The 23,158-nt window shown below is 41.8% G+C and overlaps 1 protein-coding gene across 1 annotated transcript; it reads right to left on the bottom strand.

Moving 5' to 3' along the window:
* Window positions 1-369: 369 nt before the first annotated feature.
* On the bottom strand, window positions 370-861 carry LOC141620306 (protein FAR1-RELATED SEQUENCE 6-like). The gene has a single exon (XM_074437215.1). It carries the CDS (start codon window positions 859-861, stop codon window positions 370-372), a length of 492 nt encoding a protein of 163 aa, XP_074293316.1.
* Between the last annotated feature and the right edge of the window lie 22,297 nt (window positions 862-23,158).

Here is a 23,158-nt window from a genome sequence, read left to right as displayed (position 1 = left end):
GACTAGATTTCAACCAAGCCTTCAATAGAGAATGTCCTGACTCAACACGGGAAGTTGTCGTGTTACCAAGATGGAAGACCTCGTTTGTATAGTATAAAACGAACTTCCCTGCGTATTCACCCCAAGATCTCTTTATATAATCGGACATACATCTCTACTTACGACTGAAACACACCCAAGCGTGCTGAAACGCTTCCTCGGTAAGTGCATTGATCACCTTATTCCAACCGTCTTCTGGATTTGTGATGATATGTGACTTCATACCCTCAGTACGGTAGAAATCCAAGGCTTCTGCATTGATGGCTTTGTTCACATGCCATCGACACAACAAATGATCAACCCCGGGAAATACTGCCCCAAGAGCGTTGATCAAACCCAATTCCCGGTCGGTGACAAAAACAGAAGGGGCGCTTCCGTGACATCTAAAATGTCAACTAACTTCTTCAACAACCACTTGTAATTCTCCTCAGACTCGGTAGGAATCATCGAACATGCAATTAAGAAGGACGATCCGGTGGGTGTGACACCAATCATCTCAATTAATGGATTCTTGTAAGTGTTGGTTTTGTAAGTCGAATCCATGATAACCACGTAAGGATAAGCCTGGAACAACTTCACAGAATCAGGATGTGCCATGAAAATGTGAGTCAACTCTTTTGGCTCGGAATTAATCTCGTGCCAATGGACGTATTTCGCTTCTACCACTAGAGCCAACATTTGCTGAGCGGTGTTTCTTCCACCCCTAGCTTCTTTCCTAATTTTCCTTGTTTCATTATATAGTTGGGTACTTGTCGGTTGAGGTTTTTCTGGGGTTTTCAAATGAAGACCATTTTTAATATCCCTCGGTAGAACCCCGGCCATTGTTTGTTGCCTAACATATGCCTTCTCTTCCGTGTCCAATCCTGCAAAGTGCCGATCCCCGTCCTTATAAACGGCTATGTTGTGGTTATAGTCCACCACCCTCGGAGGTTACAATGTTCCACACTATCGTCACTTGATCATTTTTAGACACGAAATTTTGAACGGCACGAATACGAAACTTGCATGAACACTTCTGCGACCTCCTTGGCTTTTCAAGATCATCCGATCGTTTTGGTAACCCATGTCTTTTACATTGAAAATAACTTGCCAATAACCCGTTCTTTTTTCTGTTTTTAGCTCCGTTATTTGCTTTAACCAAAGCAAACCCATTATCGAATGCGACTTTATTAGCCTAATTGAAAGCATCGTCACGCGTTTCAAAATCTATAGTAGTCTCGAACAACGGGTTGTAATCAATTGAATTCTCGTCAAAAGTCTCCCACGAATCCGGTTACCAGCAATACAGACTATAGTAAGACAATAAAAAAACATTCATAACCTAAATAAATTGCGTCAAACGAAAGAAAAACAAGATAAAACGAGTAATTCATGGCTAAAACACGAGACTCAACAATCGACCATGGCCAAACATTACTTTCCAACGTTCAACCATGGCCAAACAAGGAAAACCAACGTTCAACCATAGCCAAACAATGAAACTCAACGTTCAACCATGGCCAAACATTGATTTCCAACGTTCAACCATGGCCGAACAATGGATTCCAACGTTTGGACCATGGCAAACATGGAAATCCAATGTTTGGACCATGGCAAACGCGGAAATCCAACGTTTGGTCCATGGTGAACGTTGATTTCCAACGTCTGGACCATGGGCTGAACGTTGGTTTCCAACTTTGGTCCATGGTTCAACTTTCGGGAGACAAATTTCAGATTTACGCAGAAAAATCACAATTTCGCTACTACTAAGTTAATACGTGAAGTAAATCAACTATCGAATAGAATTAACGATGCGCAAAAAAAAAATGAAAATTAAGCAAATAATGAAGCGATTAAGTTGTTTATGTACCGGTGATTTGGGATCCGTCATATTGTTAATTGTTGTTGTTGGTTTTTTTCTTTAATTTAGTTGATTTTTAGTTGAATTTGAGAGGAAATTTTTTTAGAGAGAGAGAAAGTGTTGGATGAGTGGAAGGGCAGTTATCGTCTTTTTTTTGAAAAACGTCGTCGATATTTACTAAAACGTCGTCGATATAAATCAGCCCCCTTTTTCATTTTGTAGTATGTTTTAACAAAAATTACAATAATAGTTATACACTTCACTGAAATATTTTATATGGATAAAAAAGAATTATGTGTTATTTATGTTAAACCGACAATCTTATTTATAATAAATAACTTTTTTATTAAAAAAAATTTAGTTCAACTGTCAATTTCATTCAGGCTAAAAATTTCTAATTTTATTTCTTCTATATCTTATGACTACACATTATTAAAATTTGTTTTAACTGTCAATTTAATTATTCTATAAAAAATAATTTAAAAAATCGCGCTTCCGCGTGAGATCTGCACTAGTTTTAGAATTAACTTCACTTTAATAAACATGAATGGTTCAGTACATGTCAAGATATTTTAATTGGAACTAATAAAATTTGTAAGAGTTGATGAAATTCCTTCTAAGAGATACAAGAATAATACTCCGTAGATAGGTGCATTTATAGGAAGCGCAAAACGAGTAAGTATATTTTCTTTATTATTTTGGATTTAGACTCTATTCTTTTCCGCGAAATGGAATGAAACTGTACTGAACTGAACTGAACTGAATTGAATGAAGCTAAACTGAACTAAAATAAAATAAGAGTTAGGCCATATTTTTTTTTACTTAATTTCAACTCATTTCAGTTCAGTTCAGCTCAGTTTAGTTCAGCTTCGTTTAGTTCAGCTCATCCCTTCACAAATTAACTTTTACTTCAGTTCAGTTAAGCTCCATTAAGTTGAGTTCAGTTCAGTTTAACTCCGTTAAATTTAATTCAGTGCAGGTGTTTTCAGTCGAAAATAACATAACCTTAAGTTGTGAAGAGATGAGCTAAACTGAACTGAATGAATCTGCACTGAACTAAACTGAATTGAATAAAGTTCAACTGGACTAAAATGAGTTGAAATTAAGTTAAAAAAAACGGGATTTTATTTTTTAAATGTAAGGAAACCAACCCCGTTTATTCTTTAGGTAAGACTAATAAACACAATTATTTCAATTCTTAAGGTATGGAGTTCACTTAATACGTTTTATTTGTACGGTACCCATGCCTTAGTTTAACATCATAATTTAGAACGGGTTCACCTAATTATGTCACTAGATTCTCATGTCTTTAAGGTTAAACAACAAGAGTACCCCTGTGCGAATTATCAAATGTGAGCTCCACAAAAAAAGCTCCAAAATTTCTCATTATAGACGGACACTATTCATTTACAATAAAAGATGGACCAAATACAATACCAATTTTTAATAGGACATACAACAAATGGGATGATGGAGAAAAAAATATCACAACTTTCATTGTATTTGACCTGTCTAGAGCAATAGACGGATATACCCGTCTATAACAAGACTAATTGAAGAAGCTTACTTACTTCTTTAATAACATTGTTGTGTATTTTACTTAGCTAACTAAAAAAAGGTCTAGAGTATTTTAGGGTTTTGTAGATACCTCATTTCTGCACCTCCCGCAAGCCACCCGGTGATGATTGGGCGGCATGTTTGGTACGCGGAACGATTTATGATAATTCGTAAGTTTATCGTCAAGTGATAGCTCAAATACTCGTGTCTACCCCTTGGTCGTCATCTACGCGCTGATACGGTCGTTTTCACAGTAATTAGAGTTCATTTGGAGTCCGGGTAAAAAACCGCTTCATTTTCTAATAAGCTGTTTAAAATGCTGAGTCGGAATGTCCTAGAATGTTCCGGATATTTTTACTCCATAGATTAATTTTATATCTTTTGGCAAAATATATCCCGAAAATCTTATTTTAGGGAATAAGGAACTTGAGATCCACCGCAATTCCATAAAAGAAACGCGGAATTCTTTCTTCAGCAGGAGGAAACCTCTGGGGAAAGGACGCAGCAGCTGCTGCGCCTCTTCCAAGAGTCGCAGCAGTTGCTGCGCCTCTTCCCCAGCTCTTTTCTGCGTATTTTCAGATTTTTCCGTGATTTCTTTCCAACGTTTGAGTCATTCCATAACTCTCTATATTTTTTTGTATAAATAGGGACCTTCGTTCCACATATTTTTCACACGAGTGTCCGCCCTTCTCTTCTCCCTTTGCATTCTAAGACCGTGCTCTAAGCTTTTGACGTCTACGTGCTTGATCAATCGACCACGTAAGCTCAGATCATTCTGGGTACCAGTCACATTGCATGACCGACCAATTTGACCAACTATGCATCAATTAATCAATCAATTTAATCTAAATCCTCTTACGAGGGAACTTTCATCATACATTCGAGTCGAGCAATCACTAAAACGGTAACTTAGTTAATCTCGTTTCGTCAAACATGTAAGTCTGCGGGTGTAAATCCCATCTTTATTATTATATTTTATTTTTGTACCAATCAATGTAAGATTTACGTCAAAAGTATGCTTAAAACCGATTTCTAAAACCCTTTTATCAAACCGTTTTTACGGATTAATAGTAGGCAGACGTCGAGAAGAAACGCAAAGAATCGCTGCGCCTCTTGAAGAGTCGCAAGATCTCTGCGCGCCTCTTCCGAGGGTCACGCAGCTTCCCCGCCTTTCTTCTTCTTCCTCGCTTCTTTGTAAATTCATTCCTTTTCTTTTGTTTTCTTATTTTCTTTATTTCATTCATACATAATAAATCTTTTAATACATATTCTTAATAAATATCACGCTTTAATTCCGACTTAAATCCCTAATAATTGATATTTGCGGGTTTTCGTCATTAAATCAAACTCGGATTTTTAGACACTCGATTCGTTCATATCAAGTTTCTGGAGTTAGCCTTTGTACATATTTTTACCGTCTATTTCCAGTTTGTTTAACTCGTTTCCCTTTTCGTAAATAACCTAATTAATTTGTAATTAGTTCTAACTCGTTTGTAATTAGTTTATAACCCGTCTATAATTAGTTTTAATCCGTTTTAAGTCGTTTTTATCGCTTTTATGACGATTTCATACATAATTAATATGCTAAATCACTTTCATCAGAGTCAAATATCAATAATCAACCATTAAATACACCAACGAACATTAACAACACGCAGTTCTGACTTCACAGCCAAAACTCACCTCAGGAACAGACGCAGTGACCACTGCGCCTCTTCCAAGGGACGCAGCATTGCTGCTCCTGTTCCTGGGTGATTTATGTCTCTGTACTTCCGTTCTTGCTTTGACCTTTATCCTTAATTACGTATTAATCGACTATTAGCCGTAATATCACCTCCTAATCTCCCTATGTTTTACTTTTCTTTATTTTTCTCAGATTATCCGTCTTAAACATATTTTTGACGTAAATCAACTAAATCATTGTAATTTATTGTAATTTTCATTATCGTTATTTTATTGTATATTATTTATTGTATGACTTATTTACTTGTTTTCACATGTAATCAATTCTAAACCCTAATTTGACATTAATGAGTGCTAAATTATATGTTCACCGACTTAGTCAATTCTCACATGCTAGGATCAAAACATTGTTTGTTGCATTGCATGCATATAATCGACAGTATATCAAGTACAAACGATTTCCCTAATCATTAGTAGAGGCCGCTATCGAGGCGGGAGAGATTAGGTGTTCATTAAAGACTTCCTAATACGTACCCTCACCCCTTACTCCAGATCTATGTGAACATCCGTGTTCATTGGCATCCACGAGAGTCATTCTAGACATAGAATTCTAAGGGTAACGAGCTCTTAGTGTTCATGTCACTACTTTGTGTCTTGACATGGCATGAGGTATTCGAACGGTTCCAATTTCTCATAAAAATTGGTGGCGACTCCACAAACGCAAACGCTTGTTTCCCAAGTGCCCCCCGTGGCCGATGTCCACAGTTTGGCGACTCTTCTGGGGAGTAATACACTTACGTGTTGCCAAGGGTGAAACTTGAACAAGGTTAGGGAATAGTTTATACGAGACAGTTGTTGGTTTTCATTACTCGACCTTCTTAGGTCGTTTTATTCGGCCTTCCTAGGTCCAACCCAACCCACTCGACCAATCGTCCTGTCTGGACATTCCAAATTCTTATCTGGGCCTAAGGATGGATAGCGATTGACGTCAACCATACCGTGATGCTTACTCATGTTTGTATCAAGAGTTTTCACTACTCTAGGAAATGGACTAGGAACCGACCTTACTCTTGTTTGGCACGGACCTCTCCACAAACCAGGGTTTGATTGCTTGGTATGGCAACCCACCTTTTAAGCCAAAACCCTTGTAAATGCACTCAGCATACCGTTATAATGCTTGTATGAATACTTGTATCATATGTGATCACCATTTTGTAAATAAAACCATGACGAAATTTCTGTAAAATCAAAAACCGTTTTAAAATGTAAACATTTTCAAAAATGGCCTAAATAGCGCAAAATGAGTCGAAACCCTGTCCAAATCTCCAGTCGAAATTCGGGCCTCAAAACCCATTTCAAAACCTCACTTCGAGTCAGCACTCCTACAACTACACTACAGTTGCCTAGGACAAACATTTCGAGACTTTGCCATTTTCAAATCTTACTTAACACAGTGGCACACTCCCACTTCACAAGTTGAGTCTTTTCATTGAGTAAGTGTGCTAGAATGGCCGATCGTGTTTTGATTCGTCGTCAATCTCTTATCCAGTTTCCAAGATGCCTGAAACTAGTACCACGAGTGCTAGTGGTCAACCCCCAAATGGTAATGATCAAATCCTAGCTGCGCTCGTCCGTCTCCAAGCAAGCCAAGACCAATCCTATGATCGCCTCAACGCTATTGAAGGCCGAATTGTTGCTGTGGAAACTAGACTCCCTCTTGCAGAAGACGATATTCCTAGCGAGATCGTGCATGATAACCTTCCACCCTTTGTTGGACAATAAGAAACCAACCCTCCAATAGGTCCTACTGAAGCTGAAAAGCGACTCCAATACTTGGAGGAGCAACTAATGTACCTCAAGGGAGATGACATCTATAGGGAGAATAATCGCAAGTATGAGGCCGTGAACGCTCATTTGCCAACCAACTTCAACATGACTGACATCCCAAAGTTCAAGGGACATGAAAACCCTCTGAACCACATTCGTGCTTTCAAAGACTACATGTCTATAAAAGGCATCAAACCTGAGATGTTCTTAAGGATCTTTCCTTCATCTCTCGATACCATTCCTAAGCAATGGTTCTACTCTTTGGAGCACAAGAAGATTGCCACTTGGGATGATGCTGCAATTGAATTCACTAAACAATACGCGGATAATGCTGAGATCCAAGTCAACATGCGCACTCTAGAGGTTCTAACCAAAAATAAAAAAGAAGGCTTCACCGACTTCCTAAGTAGGTGGAGGAAGACTAGCACACAACTTGTTGAACGTCCAGATGAAGTTACCCTTGTGGAAAAGTTCGTGGATAATTTGAGACCCATTTATGCAAACCACTTGAGGTACCAAAATATTAAGACCTTCAAAGATCTGACTGTGCTAGGGACAAGAATTGAAGATGACATCCGTAATGGGCTATTGTCCAAAATGGTAGGTCGTGGATATCAAGGTTCAACGAGTCGTTCTTATGGCTCTACTAGCAAGACTGATGAGGTTAACCTTGTCGAATCATCAAAGAAGAATAACCCACAAAGGAAGTTCACAAACATTGGCGATACATACTCCAATGCTCTGAAAAGGTTGATGAAACAAGGCAAGCTCCAACCCATAGTACCTACACCTGACCCTGAAAAGAAATCCAAGTTCTGGGATGAGAATGCATACTGCGAATATCATAGAGGCAAGGACACGATACAGAGAAATGTTTCAAGCTAAACATGTCCTTCAGGATATGATCGAAGATGGTCGTCTACTCATACCTCCTGGAGGTAAGCCCAACAATACTCAGAATCCTCTTGGAGTTCAGATGATTACAGATGAAGAATCCACCTTGGATTGTTCGCACCTCATTTCTTCAATCGAAGATGAGATTCATGCATTAGAAGGTGATGGGAGTTATTCGACCACTTCTCCTACCATTGCCGATTTTATTGCATGGGCAAAGTGTAGATACCCGTATCCGTCGATATTGGAATTTATAGAGAACCCGACAAACACCCGATGATGATAGGACACATGTATTCTTTAGTTGTCACTGTCATTTATTTGGGTTCGTTTTACGATGTAGAATGGGCGTCGTCGATGAAGTATTTTATTAATTTAAATGATTTTTTTTAAATTAATGTTTTTTTTAAGTGAGTTCATTTTGTTAATTTAAATGACATTTAAATTATGGTTTTTTAGGTAAATTCAATTTATTTTATTTTATTTTGAATTTATTTTCCCAAGTTTATTTTATTGAAAATAAAATAAATAATTGATTTGAAAAATCATTTTATGAGTATATTTGATTTGAAAAGTCATTTATTTTAATGGGTTAATTGATTTGAAAAATCGATTTGAAAATCGAAAAGAACTCGTTTTGAACACTTGTTTTTGAGCTCGATTTTAGCTCGGTTTTTGAGCCCGTTTCCTTTAAAAATTGGCACGAATCTCGAGTACACTAACCAACCCAAGCCTCTACCCATCCACCCTTGTTCGAACCCCCTAAACACGGCCCAAATTCTCGTCCAAAACAGGCCCCAAACAGCCCACGCATAAACCGAGCAGCCCCCTGTTTTGGCAGCTCATTCCCGAGCCCAAAACCCGCTCCAAACACTACCAAGACCCGTACCCATTAACCTTAACCCATACCCTAGTATCCTACCCATATTATCCTAGCTTAATAACCAAGAAAACCCCCCTCAAACCCTCACAAAAGCTGCTGGACAGCAGCCATACGGGATGAAGCCCGATTGCCTCTCCCTCTCTTTTAACCTATTTTAACTCCTTATAAATACGACCCCTTCACCATACATTCATTCCTCTAAGTTCTCCATACATCCGACCATCACCCACAAGCTTTAAACCTCAGAAACAAACCCTAATTGCCTCCCAAAAACCCTAAACAAAACCGACACACAAACTGAACTGTTTGTGTGTCCTCTTCGAAAACCCTTTCGTTCCTCCATCAAACCTTCATAAAAACTCGAGTTTCTTGTTCCTAATTAACCACATAACATCCGTCTACACATTAGACAAAGATTTACGAGCCAAATTGCCCTTGAGAGTACACGAAATCCCTCGAAAAACAGAGTGAAATGAAATAACACTGTTTTTTTGCGGTTTATTCTTATCTGTCGATTCTGTTTGTGCTCGTTTTTCGTGCCCAATAACCCAAAACGAGCAGGGGTTGCTTTAAGATTCCTGTTCTCCTCTCTTTCTAGTTTTCAAAACATCTTTCAAATCGAATTTTTGTCGTGAAACGAGGGAGATATCATCGTTTGAAAATCGCTGTCCAGAAAGTTTCCAAAACGCGTGTTTGCTTTATTCTTCGTCGACGACGGCCTCTCGAGATAAAATCTACCATCGATTACGACCCAAGACGGTGTCAACGATACATGTAGGTTGAGGGTGCATCAAATCCTCCTCTTCTCCCTTTTATTTCGTTTGTTTTATGCTCGTTTTTTATTGTCTTTTTTTGTTTGTTTATTTCGTTTGTTTATCGATTGTTTTAAATTAACTATGAAACTAGTTAGTCCGAGTATGAGTTAAAGTACCACCATGAACACCCGCGTTGACTTGAGATGGGAAAAGAAACCGCTACTTCTGTCGGTCGTACACCCCCGTCTCATTTACATATCCTCGTGTTCAAGGTAGGGCATAAATAAAACAAGTTTCTAACTTCGCTCTTCGCTTTCGACCCCCTTATTGTTTCGGCCAAATCGACATACCCTAGGACCCGTTGTATGTTAGTTTAACCTCTGATTGTTAACCTATGACGTATTTAGATGACATTAAATTAATTTAATAACCTAATTAGACACATTAGGGTGCATCGACATAGCTTTAAAAATCAACTAACAATTCTGTAAATAATTGAACGCATCTTTCTTATCACTTGATTTCTCGCTAGCATAGGAGTGCGTGATTAGCACCTTCCTATTAACACTCGACGAGTAAGCGTTAATCTTATGATATCTGACCTAATTGGACCTTTAGGCCGTGTAGAATAACATACTTTGCGCGACAATCAATCAACTTTGTTTCTAACTCGTTTTCTAACTTGTTTCCTATCCCTTTTCGCAAACATTCGATCTAACCAATGAACTTAACTTAGGAACTAGGTTGACCTTATCTTGGCCGTTGGTTTGGGCCGTGGCTTTAGGCCGTGGGGTTAGCCACGTCTTTCTTTGTCTCGCTTGTTTTTTACCTTTTGTTCTTTGTCGTTTGTTAGCTTGTAATTTATCGTTTGTTTATCGAGTTGTAATTTTCGAGTTTGTTTTACTTCTTTTGAGTCAAAACCTCTTCAAAAACCTTGGTCTTGTTTGGTTAGACGGTTGTTCCCCAATGCTTGTAGGAGCGTAGTAAACCGCATGTTGTCTAAAGCAACATGGCCCGGTTTATGCTAATGCATGCTTTGGTGCGTAGCCCTATGTCTAATTCGATGAGATTAAGCGCGAGCACGCATTATGACGAGTGACCCAAGGCCGTGGGTCATGTGAGCCGTGGGCCACCCCTCATGTGCACGGTTTTCTAGGCCAAACGGACGTGTGTGTTGTCGTGTACGGTGTTGTATGTAGCAATTGTATTTAGATCGAGTTGTATCTTTAATTTATTGTTGTGTCGGCATGAAATGCCTGGTTTGTAATAGGTAGATCCCAACGGCTCCCCCATTCCCCCTTAAGCCTTGTTTGCTTTGTTTGTATGTTGTTAGATTAATCAACCCACATGCTAAATTACAACTTTGACAAAGTTAGTTTAGTTGCATCTAAAGCGACATAGAAATTGTTGTCACATGATAGGGTTAAAACAACGTTTGCATATCATACATCGTAGTAGCTATGACTTTGTTTGAAATCCGACACTTGACTTAGTAGAGGCCGTTATTGACGGGCGGGGTTGGGTGTCCTTATGGGCTTCCCAACACGTACCCTCACCCCTTACTCAAGATCTATGGTTTGTGGATCCGTCTAAATACCATTGGATTACGAGAGTCATTCAAATCGAGTGATATAGGGTACAAGTCTTTATCTTTAATCACTCGTAGTCGATGGGCTTTATGCTTTTCGATGAAAGGTGTAAAGTTGACTTGAACGGTTCCAAGTTCCCAAAAAACTTGGTGGCGACTCTAATTTGTCTTAATTCGATTCGAAAGAACCTCGAGTCGATTATGCCTAGTGTGGATCCCGCGGACGCAGCTTCCCGAGGGCCTTGTCCACGATTTGGCGACTCACTGGGAAAAAGAGGACTAGTTACATTGTGTTTCTAGGGTCTTTTCCTCCGAGGTGAAACTTGAAAAGAAAGTGTTGGAAAGTAAAACATTACTCATAGTGCTACGATTCATGCATAAACCCTTAAGGACTTGCCGGGCCGTCCCGGCGTTTCTTCGTGATGCGTGGGGGCGACGTCCCACTATGCCGGGAAGTCGCACATTGCTCGCTTCCACTTCGCCTCGCGTGGTTCTTGATGGTGGGGACGATCTTCTAGGTACTTTACCTTAAGACACCTTGCTCTATAAGACCGCAAAAGGATGGAGGGCATAGACCTTCTCGTAGAAGACTTGCCGAGACTTAGAGATGTCTAGGAGCATACATCCTTATAACATGAGAATGACAATGTGCAATTTATTTTCCCAAGTCTTTTTCGAAAATTCCCATGTCCTTTTCAAAACCGAACTTTTGAACAACTTACTTTCAAACTAGCATGGTTTTAAAAACGCGAATGCTTTGCCCAAATAGGACTAGAATTTTCGGCCCAAAATGAGCTTTTATAGCCGGCATGCTCTGCCCATTTCAAATCTCATTTTCAAATCAATCCTTCGTTTTTTCCAAATCCGATCCAAAATGTTTCTCGAACCTCAACCAAGCATGAAATGCGTCGAGTCGTGTCCGGGTCCTGGCCGTGTTAGGCTAGACGTTTTTTTTCATTCCAAGAGTCTAGAACACGACCTTGTTGGGTCACCCAAGCTCACCTCTTGGGCTTTGAGTCATGTTGGTCGACCTTTTGGTCTAGGATAGTCCACAAAAAACGTCCAAGCTAGGCCCTTATGGACGTTTCACACGAACCCATGGGCTATGTTAGCCCAATCACGGGTTTAGTCACACCGAGTCCAGTTTAGAATCGAGTTATGACAGTTTGAGTCACGTCGTTTTGTCGATTCTAAAATGAACCGATGTCTAAATCAAACCGTGAGTCGAACCCTTGTTTAATCAATCTCAAGTCGAGTCTTTGTTTGAGTCAAGTTGGGGTCGTGTCCTTAAGTGTGCAGGGGCTCTTACTTTAAATATTAACTCAGTACGGGGTTTTCTTGTAGAAAGGCCGCCAAAAACCCGACGTCAAGCAATGGAAGATGTCATTAACAAGCTCACCGAGGCCGTGAACCTCATGATGACTAGAATGGATGCAATCGAATCTAAGGTGGGTGAAGATTCCTCTTCATCTACCCCACCTCGACGATCCGGAGAAACGGTTCAAGTTCATCGAAGACCGTCTCGAAACTCTCCCGGGGAAGAACATCCACTATGAGAATGCTAGGGCCTATGCCCCGATTCGAGATAAGTTGCCCACGAACATGGTACTCACCGACATCCCAAAGTTCAAGGGCACCGAAGATCCAGTCCACCATGTTAAGGCCTATAAAGGGTACTTAGCACTGAAGGGAGTACCTGCTGACATGCTCTTTGAAATTTTTGCCCAATCTCTAGATGAACACCCGAAGGCGTGGTTCTACAATCTGGACCTTAAGAACTTCCCTACTTTCGAAGATATTACGGTGGAGTTCTGTAAGCACTATGCTGATAATGTCGAGATTCAAACCAACATAAGAACATTGGAAGTGATGACACAGAAAGAAAAAGAAGGCTTTACTGAATTCCTTGCAAGATGGCGCGCTGAAAGCGTGAAATTAGCCAGGAAGCCTGACGAAGTTGAAATGGTGGATAAGTTCGTAAAGAACCTACGACCTATTTACCGCAATGCCCTGAAATACCAGAATTTTGGCTCTTTCAAAGAATTGATAAGAATCGGGATAAAGGTAGAAGATGATGTCATAAGGGCAGAGGCTGAAAAGCCGAAAGGGTACCAAGGGGCCTCATCGTCTAAGGGTAAGGCCCTAGCAACGACCCATATTGACGAAGCCATCAATCTCTTAGAAGGGCAATCGAAGAAGTCGCAGCGCCAAACACCTAGGGCATTCACCGATATCGGATGCACTTATACATACGCTCTCCAAAGGCTCATAGCCCAAGGAAAGTTGAAGCCCATTGGTCCAACTCCGGACCCTCCTGCTGATCAACAAGGCAAATGGTATAAACCGAATGCCTACTGTGCCTTTCATCAAGGGAAGGGACACGATACTGAGAGGTGCTTTAGACTAAAGCACGAAATTCAAGATATGATTGAGAACGGAACGCTCCCAATCCCGGCCATAAAGCCCAACAACGTCACCAACCCGTTTGGCGACCACACTAACTTTGTCTCTACCGAAGATAGTGTCGATTACTCTCACTTGATTCGCCCATGTCGTCTAAAAGGGGTTTTCGTCGGAAGAATATTCGTAGATTGCTCCGAATTCCTACCAAGCTCGAGAAACGAGATTACATTCGGGGATTTTGTTGTCGATTGTACTCCTTACATACTCCGAAGCGGCAATGAAATCAATGGCGTTTGGGCTGATGACGAGGATGATGTTTACCTCGTCAAAGGTGCGACAATTCCTCACACCCAAGAGGAAATCTTAAAGGTGAGGCAAGATGCCCTAGAGTCAAACCATTTGACTAGATCCGGACGCCCGTATCGTGTGGAGAAAGCTAAAGATACCACGAACAAGACGCCTCTCAAAGAGCCGGTAGTGGTCGAAGTTCTTGGTGAAGGGTCGACCTCCGAGGCTTCCCTCATCAAGCAACTCCAAAAGACTAAGGCCGACGTATCTATCTGGCAACTTATCCTGAGCTCTTTCGAGCATCGTCAAGCTTTGTTACAAGCTTTGATGAACATGACCGTGTCGTCAAGTACTACTCCTGCGGACATGGTCACTCACATCGCCCAGAATCGGCCTCAGATTACTAACGCTGTGACATTCTCCGACGAAGATCTGCCACCGTTCGGGCCTCGACATAACCTGGCCCTCTATATTCCTACCGTGTGTCTCAACAAGCATATCCCTATGACCTTGGTCGACGACGGATCGGCCGTCAACGTACTCCCTCTGAAAACGGCGCACATTCTGGGCTTGGAGAAGAATGACTTCATCCCCACTACACGACATAATCGGGCATTCGATGGCACTGTGCGTCGAGTGAGTGGACTTGTCGAACTAGTAGTACAGACTGGGCAAGTGGAAAAGAAAGTGAGTTGCCAAGTGATTGACATTTGCTCATCCTTCAACTTATTGTTGGGGAGACCTTGGATCCACGCTACAAGGGCCGTAACATCAACGCTGCATCGAAAAATCAAGGTCCCACTCAATGGCAAAACCGTCACCATTGACGCCACGCCAATTACTGTGGCAAGAGGAGACATTACTTCTGAAGTAAGGGTCGAAGCTACCAATGACGCATGTGGTTTCGAGATTGTCAACATGATCGAGCTGAACTCCGAAAATATGGATCTATATACGGGAAGTCATGTCTGCGAGGTGATTCTCAAAACTGGGAAGTACTTCGGTTTCTCATTATATCCTAGAAAGGAGGAGGCTTTCGAGTTGAAACCACCCGTAGCCAAAGGAGTAACCTTCGGGCTTGGATATGAGCCCACTGAGAAAGATCTACGGGAAAAGAGGGGAAGAACGATCGAAGATCGAGATATTAAAATGGGACCGTATCACCTAACTCTCAATGGTCACTTCGTGAAAGATGGGGAAGAACTCCCTTGCATGGACTTCCCCAAACCTATCTTTGACCCAAAGAAGAACCTTATGGTCCCAGGAATCGAAGTATTCCAAGATTGCTACTACATCCCTGAAGACATTATGACCGTGATGCCAATAGAAACCAAACCGGATCCAATGAATGACGAGAAAGCCATGGGTCTCCTTTTCGGTGAAGAGAAGAAATCACCAATACCAAACGAAGATTTGGTAAGTATGATCCTGAGAAGCGAGCGATTTGACCCATCTACCCTCATCACCGATGTGGATCCTCTTAGGACCAACACGGGGTGGCGAAAAACAATCAAGTGGACTGACAACAAAGGACTTCTTTTCAAGTTGACAACGGGAGAAGGAGAGATGTTCAAGCCAGATGATGTTACCGATTCTGAGTCTGAGTCGGAGTCCGAGTCCGAGTCCGAGTTAGGTCCTAAGATTGAGTCTAAGGAGTCAGGTGTTGAAAATACCCCTCCCCTAGCTTTTCCTTCCTATGCACCTTTTCCTAATGGTGGTATTCCGGGGCCTGTCCCGAATACCCCTATCTCGCCACTGAGCTCTGACCAGTTGGCTCAAATGTTAGCGCATTTCGCGCAATTTCAAATCAATAATAATATGAACCAGTTTGCTTACGACTCGTCTTACTTACATTGCAATTCAATTTTTGAAAATGATTGTTTTAATAATGACATTGAGACTGAGGTCGAGGATGAACAGTTGGTCGAAGAAGAAGAAGAAGAAGAAATGGAACCACCTCTACAGTGATAAAAGGGTTGGAAGAGTACGAATGAAAAACCTCGGTCATCGAAGATACCGAAACCATCAATGTAGGTACAACCTTAGAACCACAGGAGCTTAAAATAGGAACTACTTTAAGTCCCACCGAAAGACAGGGGTTCATTGATTTGTTGCATGAGTTCAAAGATGTTTTCGCATGGTCCTACAAAGACATGCCGGGCATTGATAGGGAAATTGCAGAGCACAGGATCCCAATCAAGCCGGGATATAAGCCGGTCAAGCAGAAACTACGCAAAATGCATACAGATTGGTCTCTGAAGGTCAAAGAAGAAATCGACAAGCAACTCAAAGCTGGGTTCATCAAGGTGTCAGAATACTCGGACTGGGTGGCTAACGTCGTTCCAGTGCCTAAGAAAGATGGTAAAGTTCGAGTTTGTGTTGACTTCCGGGATTTAAACAAGGCAAGTCCGAAGGACGATTTCCCATTACCTCACATCGACATCCTGGTTGACAACACGGCAAAGCACGCGTTACTATCCTTTATGGATGGATACGCCGGTTATAATCAGATCAAGATGGCGAAAGAAGATATGCATAAGACTGCGTTCAGAACGCAATGGGGAACCTATTGCTACACAGTAATGCCTTTTGGGTTGATAAACGCAGGGGCTACATACCAAAGGACCGCGACAACATTATTACATGATTTGATGCACAAGGAGGTCGAGGTTTATGTCGACGACATGATTGTCAAGTCAAAGGAGCGTGATGGCCACCTTGGTACACTACGCAAATTCTTCGAACGATTGCGCAAGTATAACATGAGGTTGAATCCACAAAAATGCGCATTCGGAGTCACATCCGGCAAATTGTTGGGCCACATCGTCAGCCACCGTGGCATCGAGGTGGACCCATCGAAAATAAAGGCCATAATGGAAATGCCTCACCCGAAAACCGAGAAGGAAATTCGAGGTTTCCTGGGAAGAATCCAATATATAAGTCGGTTCGTGGCAAGGCTAACGATGATATGCGAGCCAATTTTCAAGAAATTGAAGGTCGGGGAACACGTCGTATGGGATGATCACTGTCAAGCTGCGTTCGATAAAATCAAAGAAATACTGTCTTCCCCTCCCGTTCTCAGCCCACCAACGGCTGGGTTACCACTTTTGTTGTATCTTACAGTTACGGATACTGCAAAGGGGGCAATCTTTGGCAGAGATAGTCGATAAAGAGGAAAGAGCGATTTACTACATTAGTAAAAAGTTCTTGGAGTATGAAATCAAGTATACTCAACTCGAAAAGACATGTTTGGCTTTAGTATGGGCGACAAAGAAGTTACGGCACTACATGCTCGGTCATAGTGTCTCGCATCCACTCGAAGATGGACCCTATCAAATACTTGTTTGAAAAACCGGTTCTGAACGGCAGGGTGTCAAGATGGACTTTAATGCTTTCCGAGTTCGATCTAAAATATGTACCGTTAAAAGTGATAAAGGGGAGGGCGGTTGCAGACTTCCTGGCGGATAACCCGATAGAAGAAACTGAGGTTGTGGATACGTGGGCGTTTCCCGACGAAGATATCGTTCACATAGACAATGATACGTGGGACCTCTATTTCGATGGAGCATCGAACTATAGGGGATACGGGATAGGAGTTCTACTCATCTCACCAGAAGGTGAACATGTTCCCATCTCGATCAAATTGGACTTTAACGTCACTAATAACGCGGCTGAATATGAAGCATGCCTACTCGGTTTGCACAGTGCTCTCGAGTTAGGCATCAAAAAGCTTGTAGTACATGGGGACTCGTCACTAGTGATCAATCAAGTGGCCGGGACGTGGAAAACCCGAAGTGATAGCTTGGCTCCGTACCAAGCAAAAATCGAAGAACTAGAAAAGTTGTTCACCGAGGTCAAGTACGGGCACCTCCCCAGAGACGAAAACCAGTTTGCTGATGCACTATCAAAGCTAGCTGCTCTGATCAACATACCTGATCATATGGATACTATGCCGATATGTGTCGAACGAAGATCATCACCCGCTTATGTTAATGCAATCGGAGACACGAAAAAACCGAGGCCGAACCTTGGTATCACGCTATTCGAAATTTAAAGAATCAGGAGAGTATCCACCCGACATGGATAAACGCGGAAAGCGCGCTATTCGAATGCTAGCCGCTCAATTCGTTAGAACCAATGACGGACAATTGTACAAGAAGACGCACAAAATATCCTTCACGATGCATAGACTCACCAATCAAAAAAGAGTCATGGAAGAAGTCCATGACGGAGAGTGTGGCCCACACATGAATGCCCATATGTCAAGGTTCGTAAAATCATGAGATTAGGGTATTATTGGACAACGATGGAGACAGATTGTCGCCAATATGTCAAACATTGCCACAATTGCCAAATCTTCGCAAACATACAAAGATGTGCCGCCATCATCAAGTATATACTTTGACATCACCATGGCCTTTCTCAACATGGGGAATCGACATTATTGGAAAGGTCAACCCATCTCAAAAAAGTGGGCATTGCTTCATGTTAGTCGCCATCGATTACTTCACGAAGTGGGTAGAAGTGAAATCGTACAAGGTTCTACAAGCAAAGCAGGTAGCAAAGTTCATTCAGAATGAAATCATTTGCAGATATGGGGTGCCGCATGAGCTCATTAGCGATCATGGCACTCACTTCAGTTGAAACTAGTAATACTTGAAAAGTATAAAATCAAACACCACAAGTCGTCACCATATCGACCTCAAACAAATGGTGCGGTAGAAGCCGCCAACAAGACAATCACCGTGATTCTCAGAAAGATGACCGACAATTATCGCGAGTGGCCGGAAAAGATACCGTTCGCCGTGGGGGGATACGAACGTCTATTCGCACGACCACCGGAGCAACTCCGTTCTATTTAACATATGGGATGGAAGCGATTCAGCCTATCGAATTAGAGGTACCTTCTTTAAGGATCCTGTTAGAAAGTCGTCCTCAAGCCGATCGGCTACAAGCCAGTACGATTCCTTGGTCATGCTCGACGAGCGACAGTTAAATGCACTACATCATGTTCAACTCTATCAGAAAAGGATACAAAGGGCATTTAACAAAAAGGTGAAACCTCGAGGAATAAAGAATGGGGATTTAGTCCTAAAGTCCGTCCGCGCTTTACTACCAATTGACCCGAGGGGAAAATTCAAGCCGAATGGGCGGTCCTTACACTGTAAAGAAGATATTATCGGGAGGCGCAATGTCGGTGACAGATCTAGATGGAAATGACTTTGCGAATCCGACGAATTTGGATCAACTGAAGAAATACTATCCGTAGAACTCATTCTCAATGTCGTAAAATAAAATTTTGAATTGCAGTGCTCGTGAGCGAGTCTAGGCCGCGGCACTTTTGCTTCGCTGCTTTTTGTGCGTTATAAATCGATGATTGTAGCGCGTTTGTTTTGTGGAACTACGAGCTCGGTTTGATTCTGTTGATAACAGATACGTAGGCAGCTCTTTAAAAGAGTACAACCGACCCTTCTTTGAATAAAATGAAATTTTATGCAGAAACTGGAATTTTTAATAGATAGTAAGTCTTTTTAAAGATCGGGCGATGCCCATTACATCCTTCAAAAGAAAAAAAAAAGAAAACAGCTAGCAACAAATAATAAGTAGTAGTATTAAATAATAGATTGGAGTCGAAGGCTCCTACATCTTCTTTTTCCCTTTGCCTTTTGGGTCACGTGACCGAGGCTCCTGTGGGGGAGGGGTAGTTGTGTTCTGTCTAGCGCGCTTCTTAGGAGGAATCGTCATTTCCTCCCGAGGGCCCAGCCTATCTTTTACACTCAAGCGAGGACCAAGCCTCCCTTCTAAGGCTGAACCCGAGTGTGCCCTTGAACCCAACCGTTTCCACACACCTGTCGCATGTGAGTCAGTCTTAGGAGTCTTCTCAGTATTAGCTTCAGGTCCAGATGCAGACGAAAGATCGTTAACAAAGAAGTCGCGACTGCTTCTGCTTTTGTCATAATATTTGATGTCGACAAGCTCATCCTTCCGACACAAGTCCTTACCTGATTCGGTCTTCTCTTTAAGCCATTTAGTATAAGACGGGGATACCCAGGTAGTCTGAGGGCGCGCAGATACGTACCAAAGACGCCTTTGGTGCCACCTCTTGAGCCAATCGTCACATATAGAGGAATTCAGCTCTCTTGCTCGTCCCGCAATGACCTCACACTTGGGAATTATTTGTGCGACCCATCCGACGCAGACGCGGTCGGGTAAATGTGAATAGACCTCTCTAACCCCGATGGCTATGCGTCTGGTCTTGTCATCTTCCTAAGGATAGTAAAGGATTTGAGGCGAAGCCAAGGCATGAACCAAAGAAAGAGGGCGACCTTCCCCTTCATCGGTTTGTTTCGCCAATAGGCAAGGTCATTTTGATGCTCGTCTTCATATCGCTTGGCACGCATAGTCAGCATACGAGCGAGATACGAGCTGGGCTCACGCGGCGGGGCAAAGAGCCAAAATCTCTCGCAAAGCCACACCTGAAAAAAAAAAGAGAAAAAAAAAACATGAAAAAGACGAAAAAAAAAAAAAGAAAAAGACGAAAAAAAAAAGACGAAAAAAAAAGAGAAAAAAAAAACGAAAGAAAAAAAGAAAAAAAGAAAAAAAGGAAAAAACGGAATTGTGGCAGGAATCGTGGCAGAATACAGCAAAGTCGTGGCGATACGACAAAATTGTGGCGAGAATGCGCAAAATCGTGACAAAATCGTGGCGTAAATGCAACAAAAACGTGGCAAGAATTGTGATAAAAGGAAAATTAATCAAGGATGCGAAATCAGGAGAATAGATTTTGTTACCTGCAATAGACGGGAGCATCCCGACCAATCGGCTCCAGGGTTCATTTTCTTAGCATCTAAACCCCGGAGAGTTTCAGCAAGAATAATCCAGGAAGGGTTATGTCCCGTCTCCATCTGAGATACAATGGACAAAAGCTTCGCTTGTCCTACACAAGTTGTCTTGTTCATTCTACCTTCGAAGACATAGAGGTGAAGCATGATCAATCCAAAGGCCCCTGCGAAAGATCTGGTGATAAAGTATTGTTTCGCAAGATACAAAATTTCCGATGAATAGCAAAAAGGTTGACTTCGTCACCGGTAACTATCCCCTCGGACTCCGTCTGGAAAGGCCAAGGCGAGTCTAGATATGTTCCGCGCCACCACGAATGAAAGTTAGGTATAGCCGGTATGGCCTCGGCATCCCATCCTCCCGGGCGAGAAAACTCTTCGGGTAGAGGGCGGATCTCCCCCTCGGGAAAGGCAAAGACATGGTTCGAGGCGATCCCAATAGCTAAGGCAGTGTTCCAACAACGCAGGTTGAAGGGGGATCTGGCGTAAGGGAAGTAATTGCGCCAGTTGAGCGGTCTTTAATTCTTGTCTCTCTGCGCCAGTGAAGTCTGTCTCCCACGCTCGCATAGCACTCGCTAGATTATTCATAATGATTTATGTTATTTGCACCAGTTTGGAAGAAAGCAGAATAAATTTGGCAATACAGCTCTTCCTTATATATAGAAAGTATAAGGGAAGGAGGCATCTAGGACGACACCCCTAGGGTGTCGTTTTTCTGAGCCGTGTGGGCCTTGGGTCGCGCGCCTTTTAGGCCCGCCCCGGTTCACACCAGTCTTTGGCACGATGCATCGGGTTTTCGCACATCTATCGCGTTTTGGGGAGCGCCGGAACGGCCGATTTACATTTTCTACCCTCGACGGGTCAATATTTGAACTAAAACCCGTGCACACTTGCGGTTTTATTTTCTTTTTTGTTTTGCGGTAGCGGGCTACGCCCACGTTGTTTGCAAGTCATACAGAGTGTCTGAGTCGCATTTCATGCTCACCCATCGAGGGTCGATGATCCAATCTTTCAAAATTCAAAATTTCAAAAACTTTTTATGATTCGTTTCAAATTCAAATTTCGGGTCGATGGCCCAATTATTCAAAATATTCAACACGTCCAAATTTTGGGTTGATGACCCAATTTTTCAAACTCAATTTCGAAGGGTCGATGGCCCAACATATTTTCGGGTCGATGACCCAATCATTCAAAATTTTCAAATTCAATTTTCGGGTCGATGACCCAGTATTTCAAATGATCCAATTTCAAGATCGATGATCCAAATATGCTTATGTGATGATTATTGCTAGTACGTTTTTGTGTTTCAAATGTAGCAGGATATGCTCCAACTGGGGGCTCTAAAGTCTTCGACTTTAGAGCCATTGCAAACTGGGGGCTCTGAAGCCGTTGGCTTCAGAGACCATTATCAAGATGTGAAGGATGACATCCACCAAGAATTCAATTCAATACAAGAGTATGAAATGGAAGAATTCCGTAGCTGAAAGCAAATGATGAAAGCGGCGGCAACCTCCTTGGAAAGTCCCGTCCCATTCGGACAAGCGCCAGCAGATGATAAATTTTGGGCAAATGTCAGCAGATGATGAATTTTGGACAAGTGCCAGCAGATGATAAACTTTGGGCATGAGTCAGCAGCTGCCGAACTACGACGCGGGTTTGATTCCGTCAGAAACGGATAGGTAGGCGCCTAAGGATAAGGCTCAATCCACCATTTATGCAGTTTATGGGTCGATGACCAACGATGATATTTCGACGCAACAGAAGCAAGAGTCAATCTCCAACGAAGTTTCAGGTATGATCTCTTCTTATGGCTGGCGAGCGTATATACGCAAGTCTAATGGACTATAAACGACCCGAAGAATCCTCAGGTCGAGAGGGACTCAGGGTATACTTGACTTTCGCCTTGTCCAAGCCTCAGTCAAAGTGGGGGCTCTGTAGATACCCGTATCCGTCGATATTGGAATTTATAGAGAACCCGACAAACACCCGATGATGATAGGACACATGTATTCTTTAGTTGTCACTGTCATTTATTTGGGTTCGTTTTACGATGTAGAATGGGCGTCGTCGATGAAGTATTTTATTAATTTAAATGATTTTTTTTAAATTAATGTTTTTTTTAAGTGAGTTCATTTTGTTAATTTAAATGATATTTAAATTATGGTTTTTTAGGTAAATTCAATTTATTTTATTTTATTTTGAATTTATTTTCCCAAGTTTATTTTATTGAAAATAAAATAAATAATTGATTTGAAAAATCATTTTATGAGTATATTTGATTTGAAAAGTCATTTATTTTAATGGGTTAATTGATTTGAAAAATCGATTTGAAAATCGAAAAGAACTCGTTTTGAACACTTGTTTTTGAGCTCGATTTTAGCTCGGTTTTTGAGCCCGTTTCCTTAACAAATTGGCACGAATCTCGAGTACACTAACCAACCCAAGCCTCTACCCATCCACCCTTATTCGAACCCCCTAACCACGGCCCAAATTCTCGTCCAAAACAGGCCCCAAACAGCCCACGCATAAACCGAGCAGCCCCCTGTTTTGGCAGCTCATTCC

The sequence above is a fragment of the Silene latifolia genome, chromosome X (genome assembly GCF_048544455.1).
Source record: "Silene latifolia isolate original U9 population chromosome X, ASM4854445v1, whole genome shotgun sequence".
Classification (NCBI taxonomy): Eukaryota; Viridiplantae; Streptophyta; class Magnoliopsida; order Caryophyllales; family Caryophyllaceae; genus Silene; species Silene latifolia.
Note: the sequence above shows the minus strand (reverse complement) of the source record. Positions and strands in the feature narration are given on the sequence as shown.

Excerpts from the sequence above, each read along its gene's own strand:
- LOC141620306 (XM_074437215.1), bottom strand. The coding sequence starts at position 861 with ATGGCCGGGGTTCTACCGAGGGATATTAAAAATGGTCTTCATTTGAAA.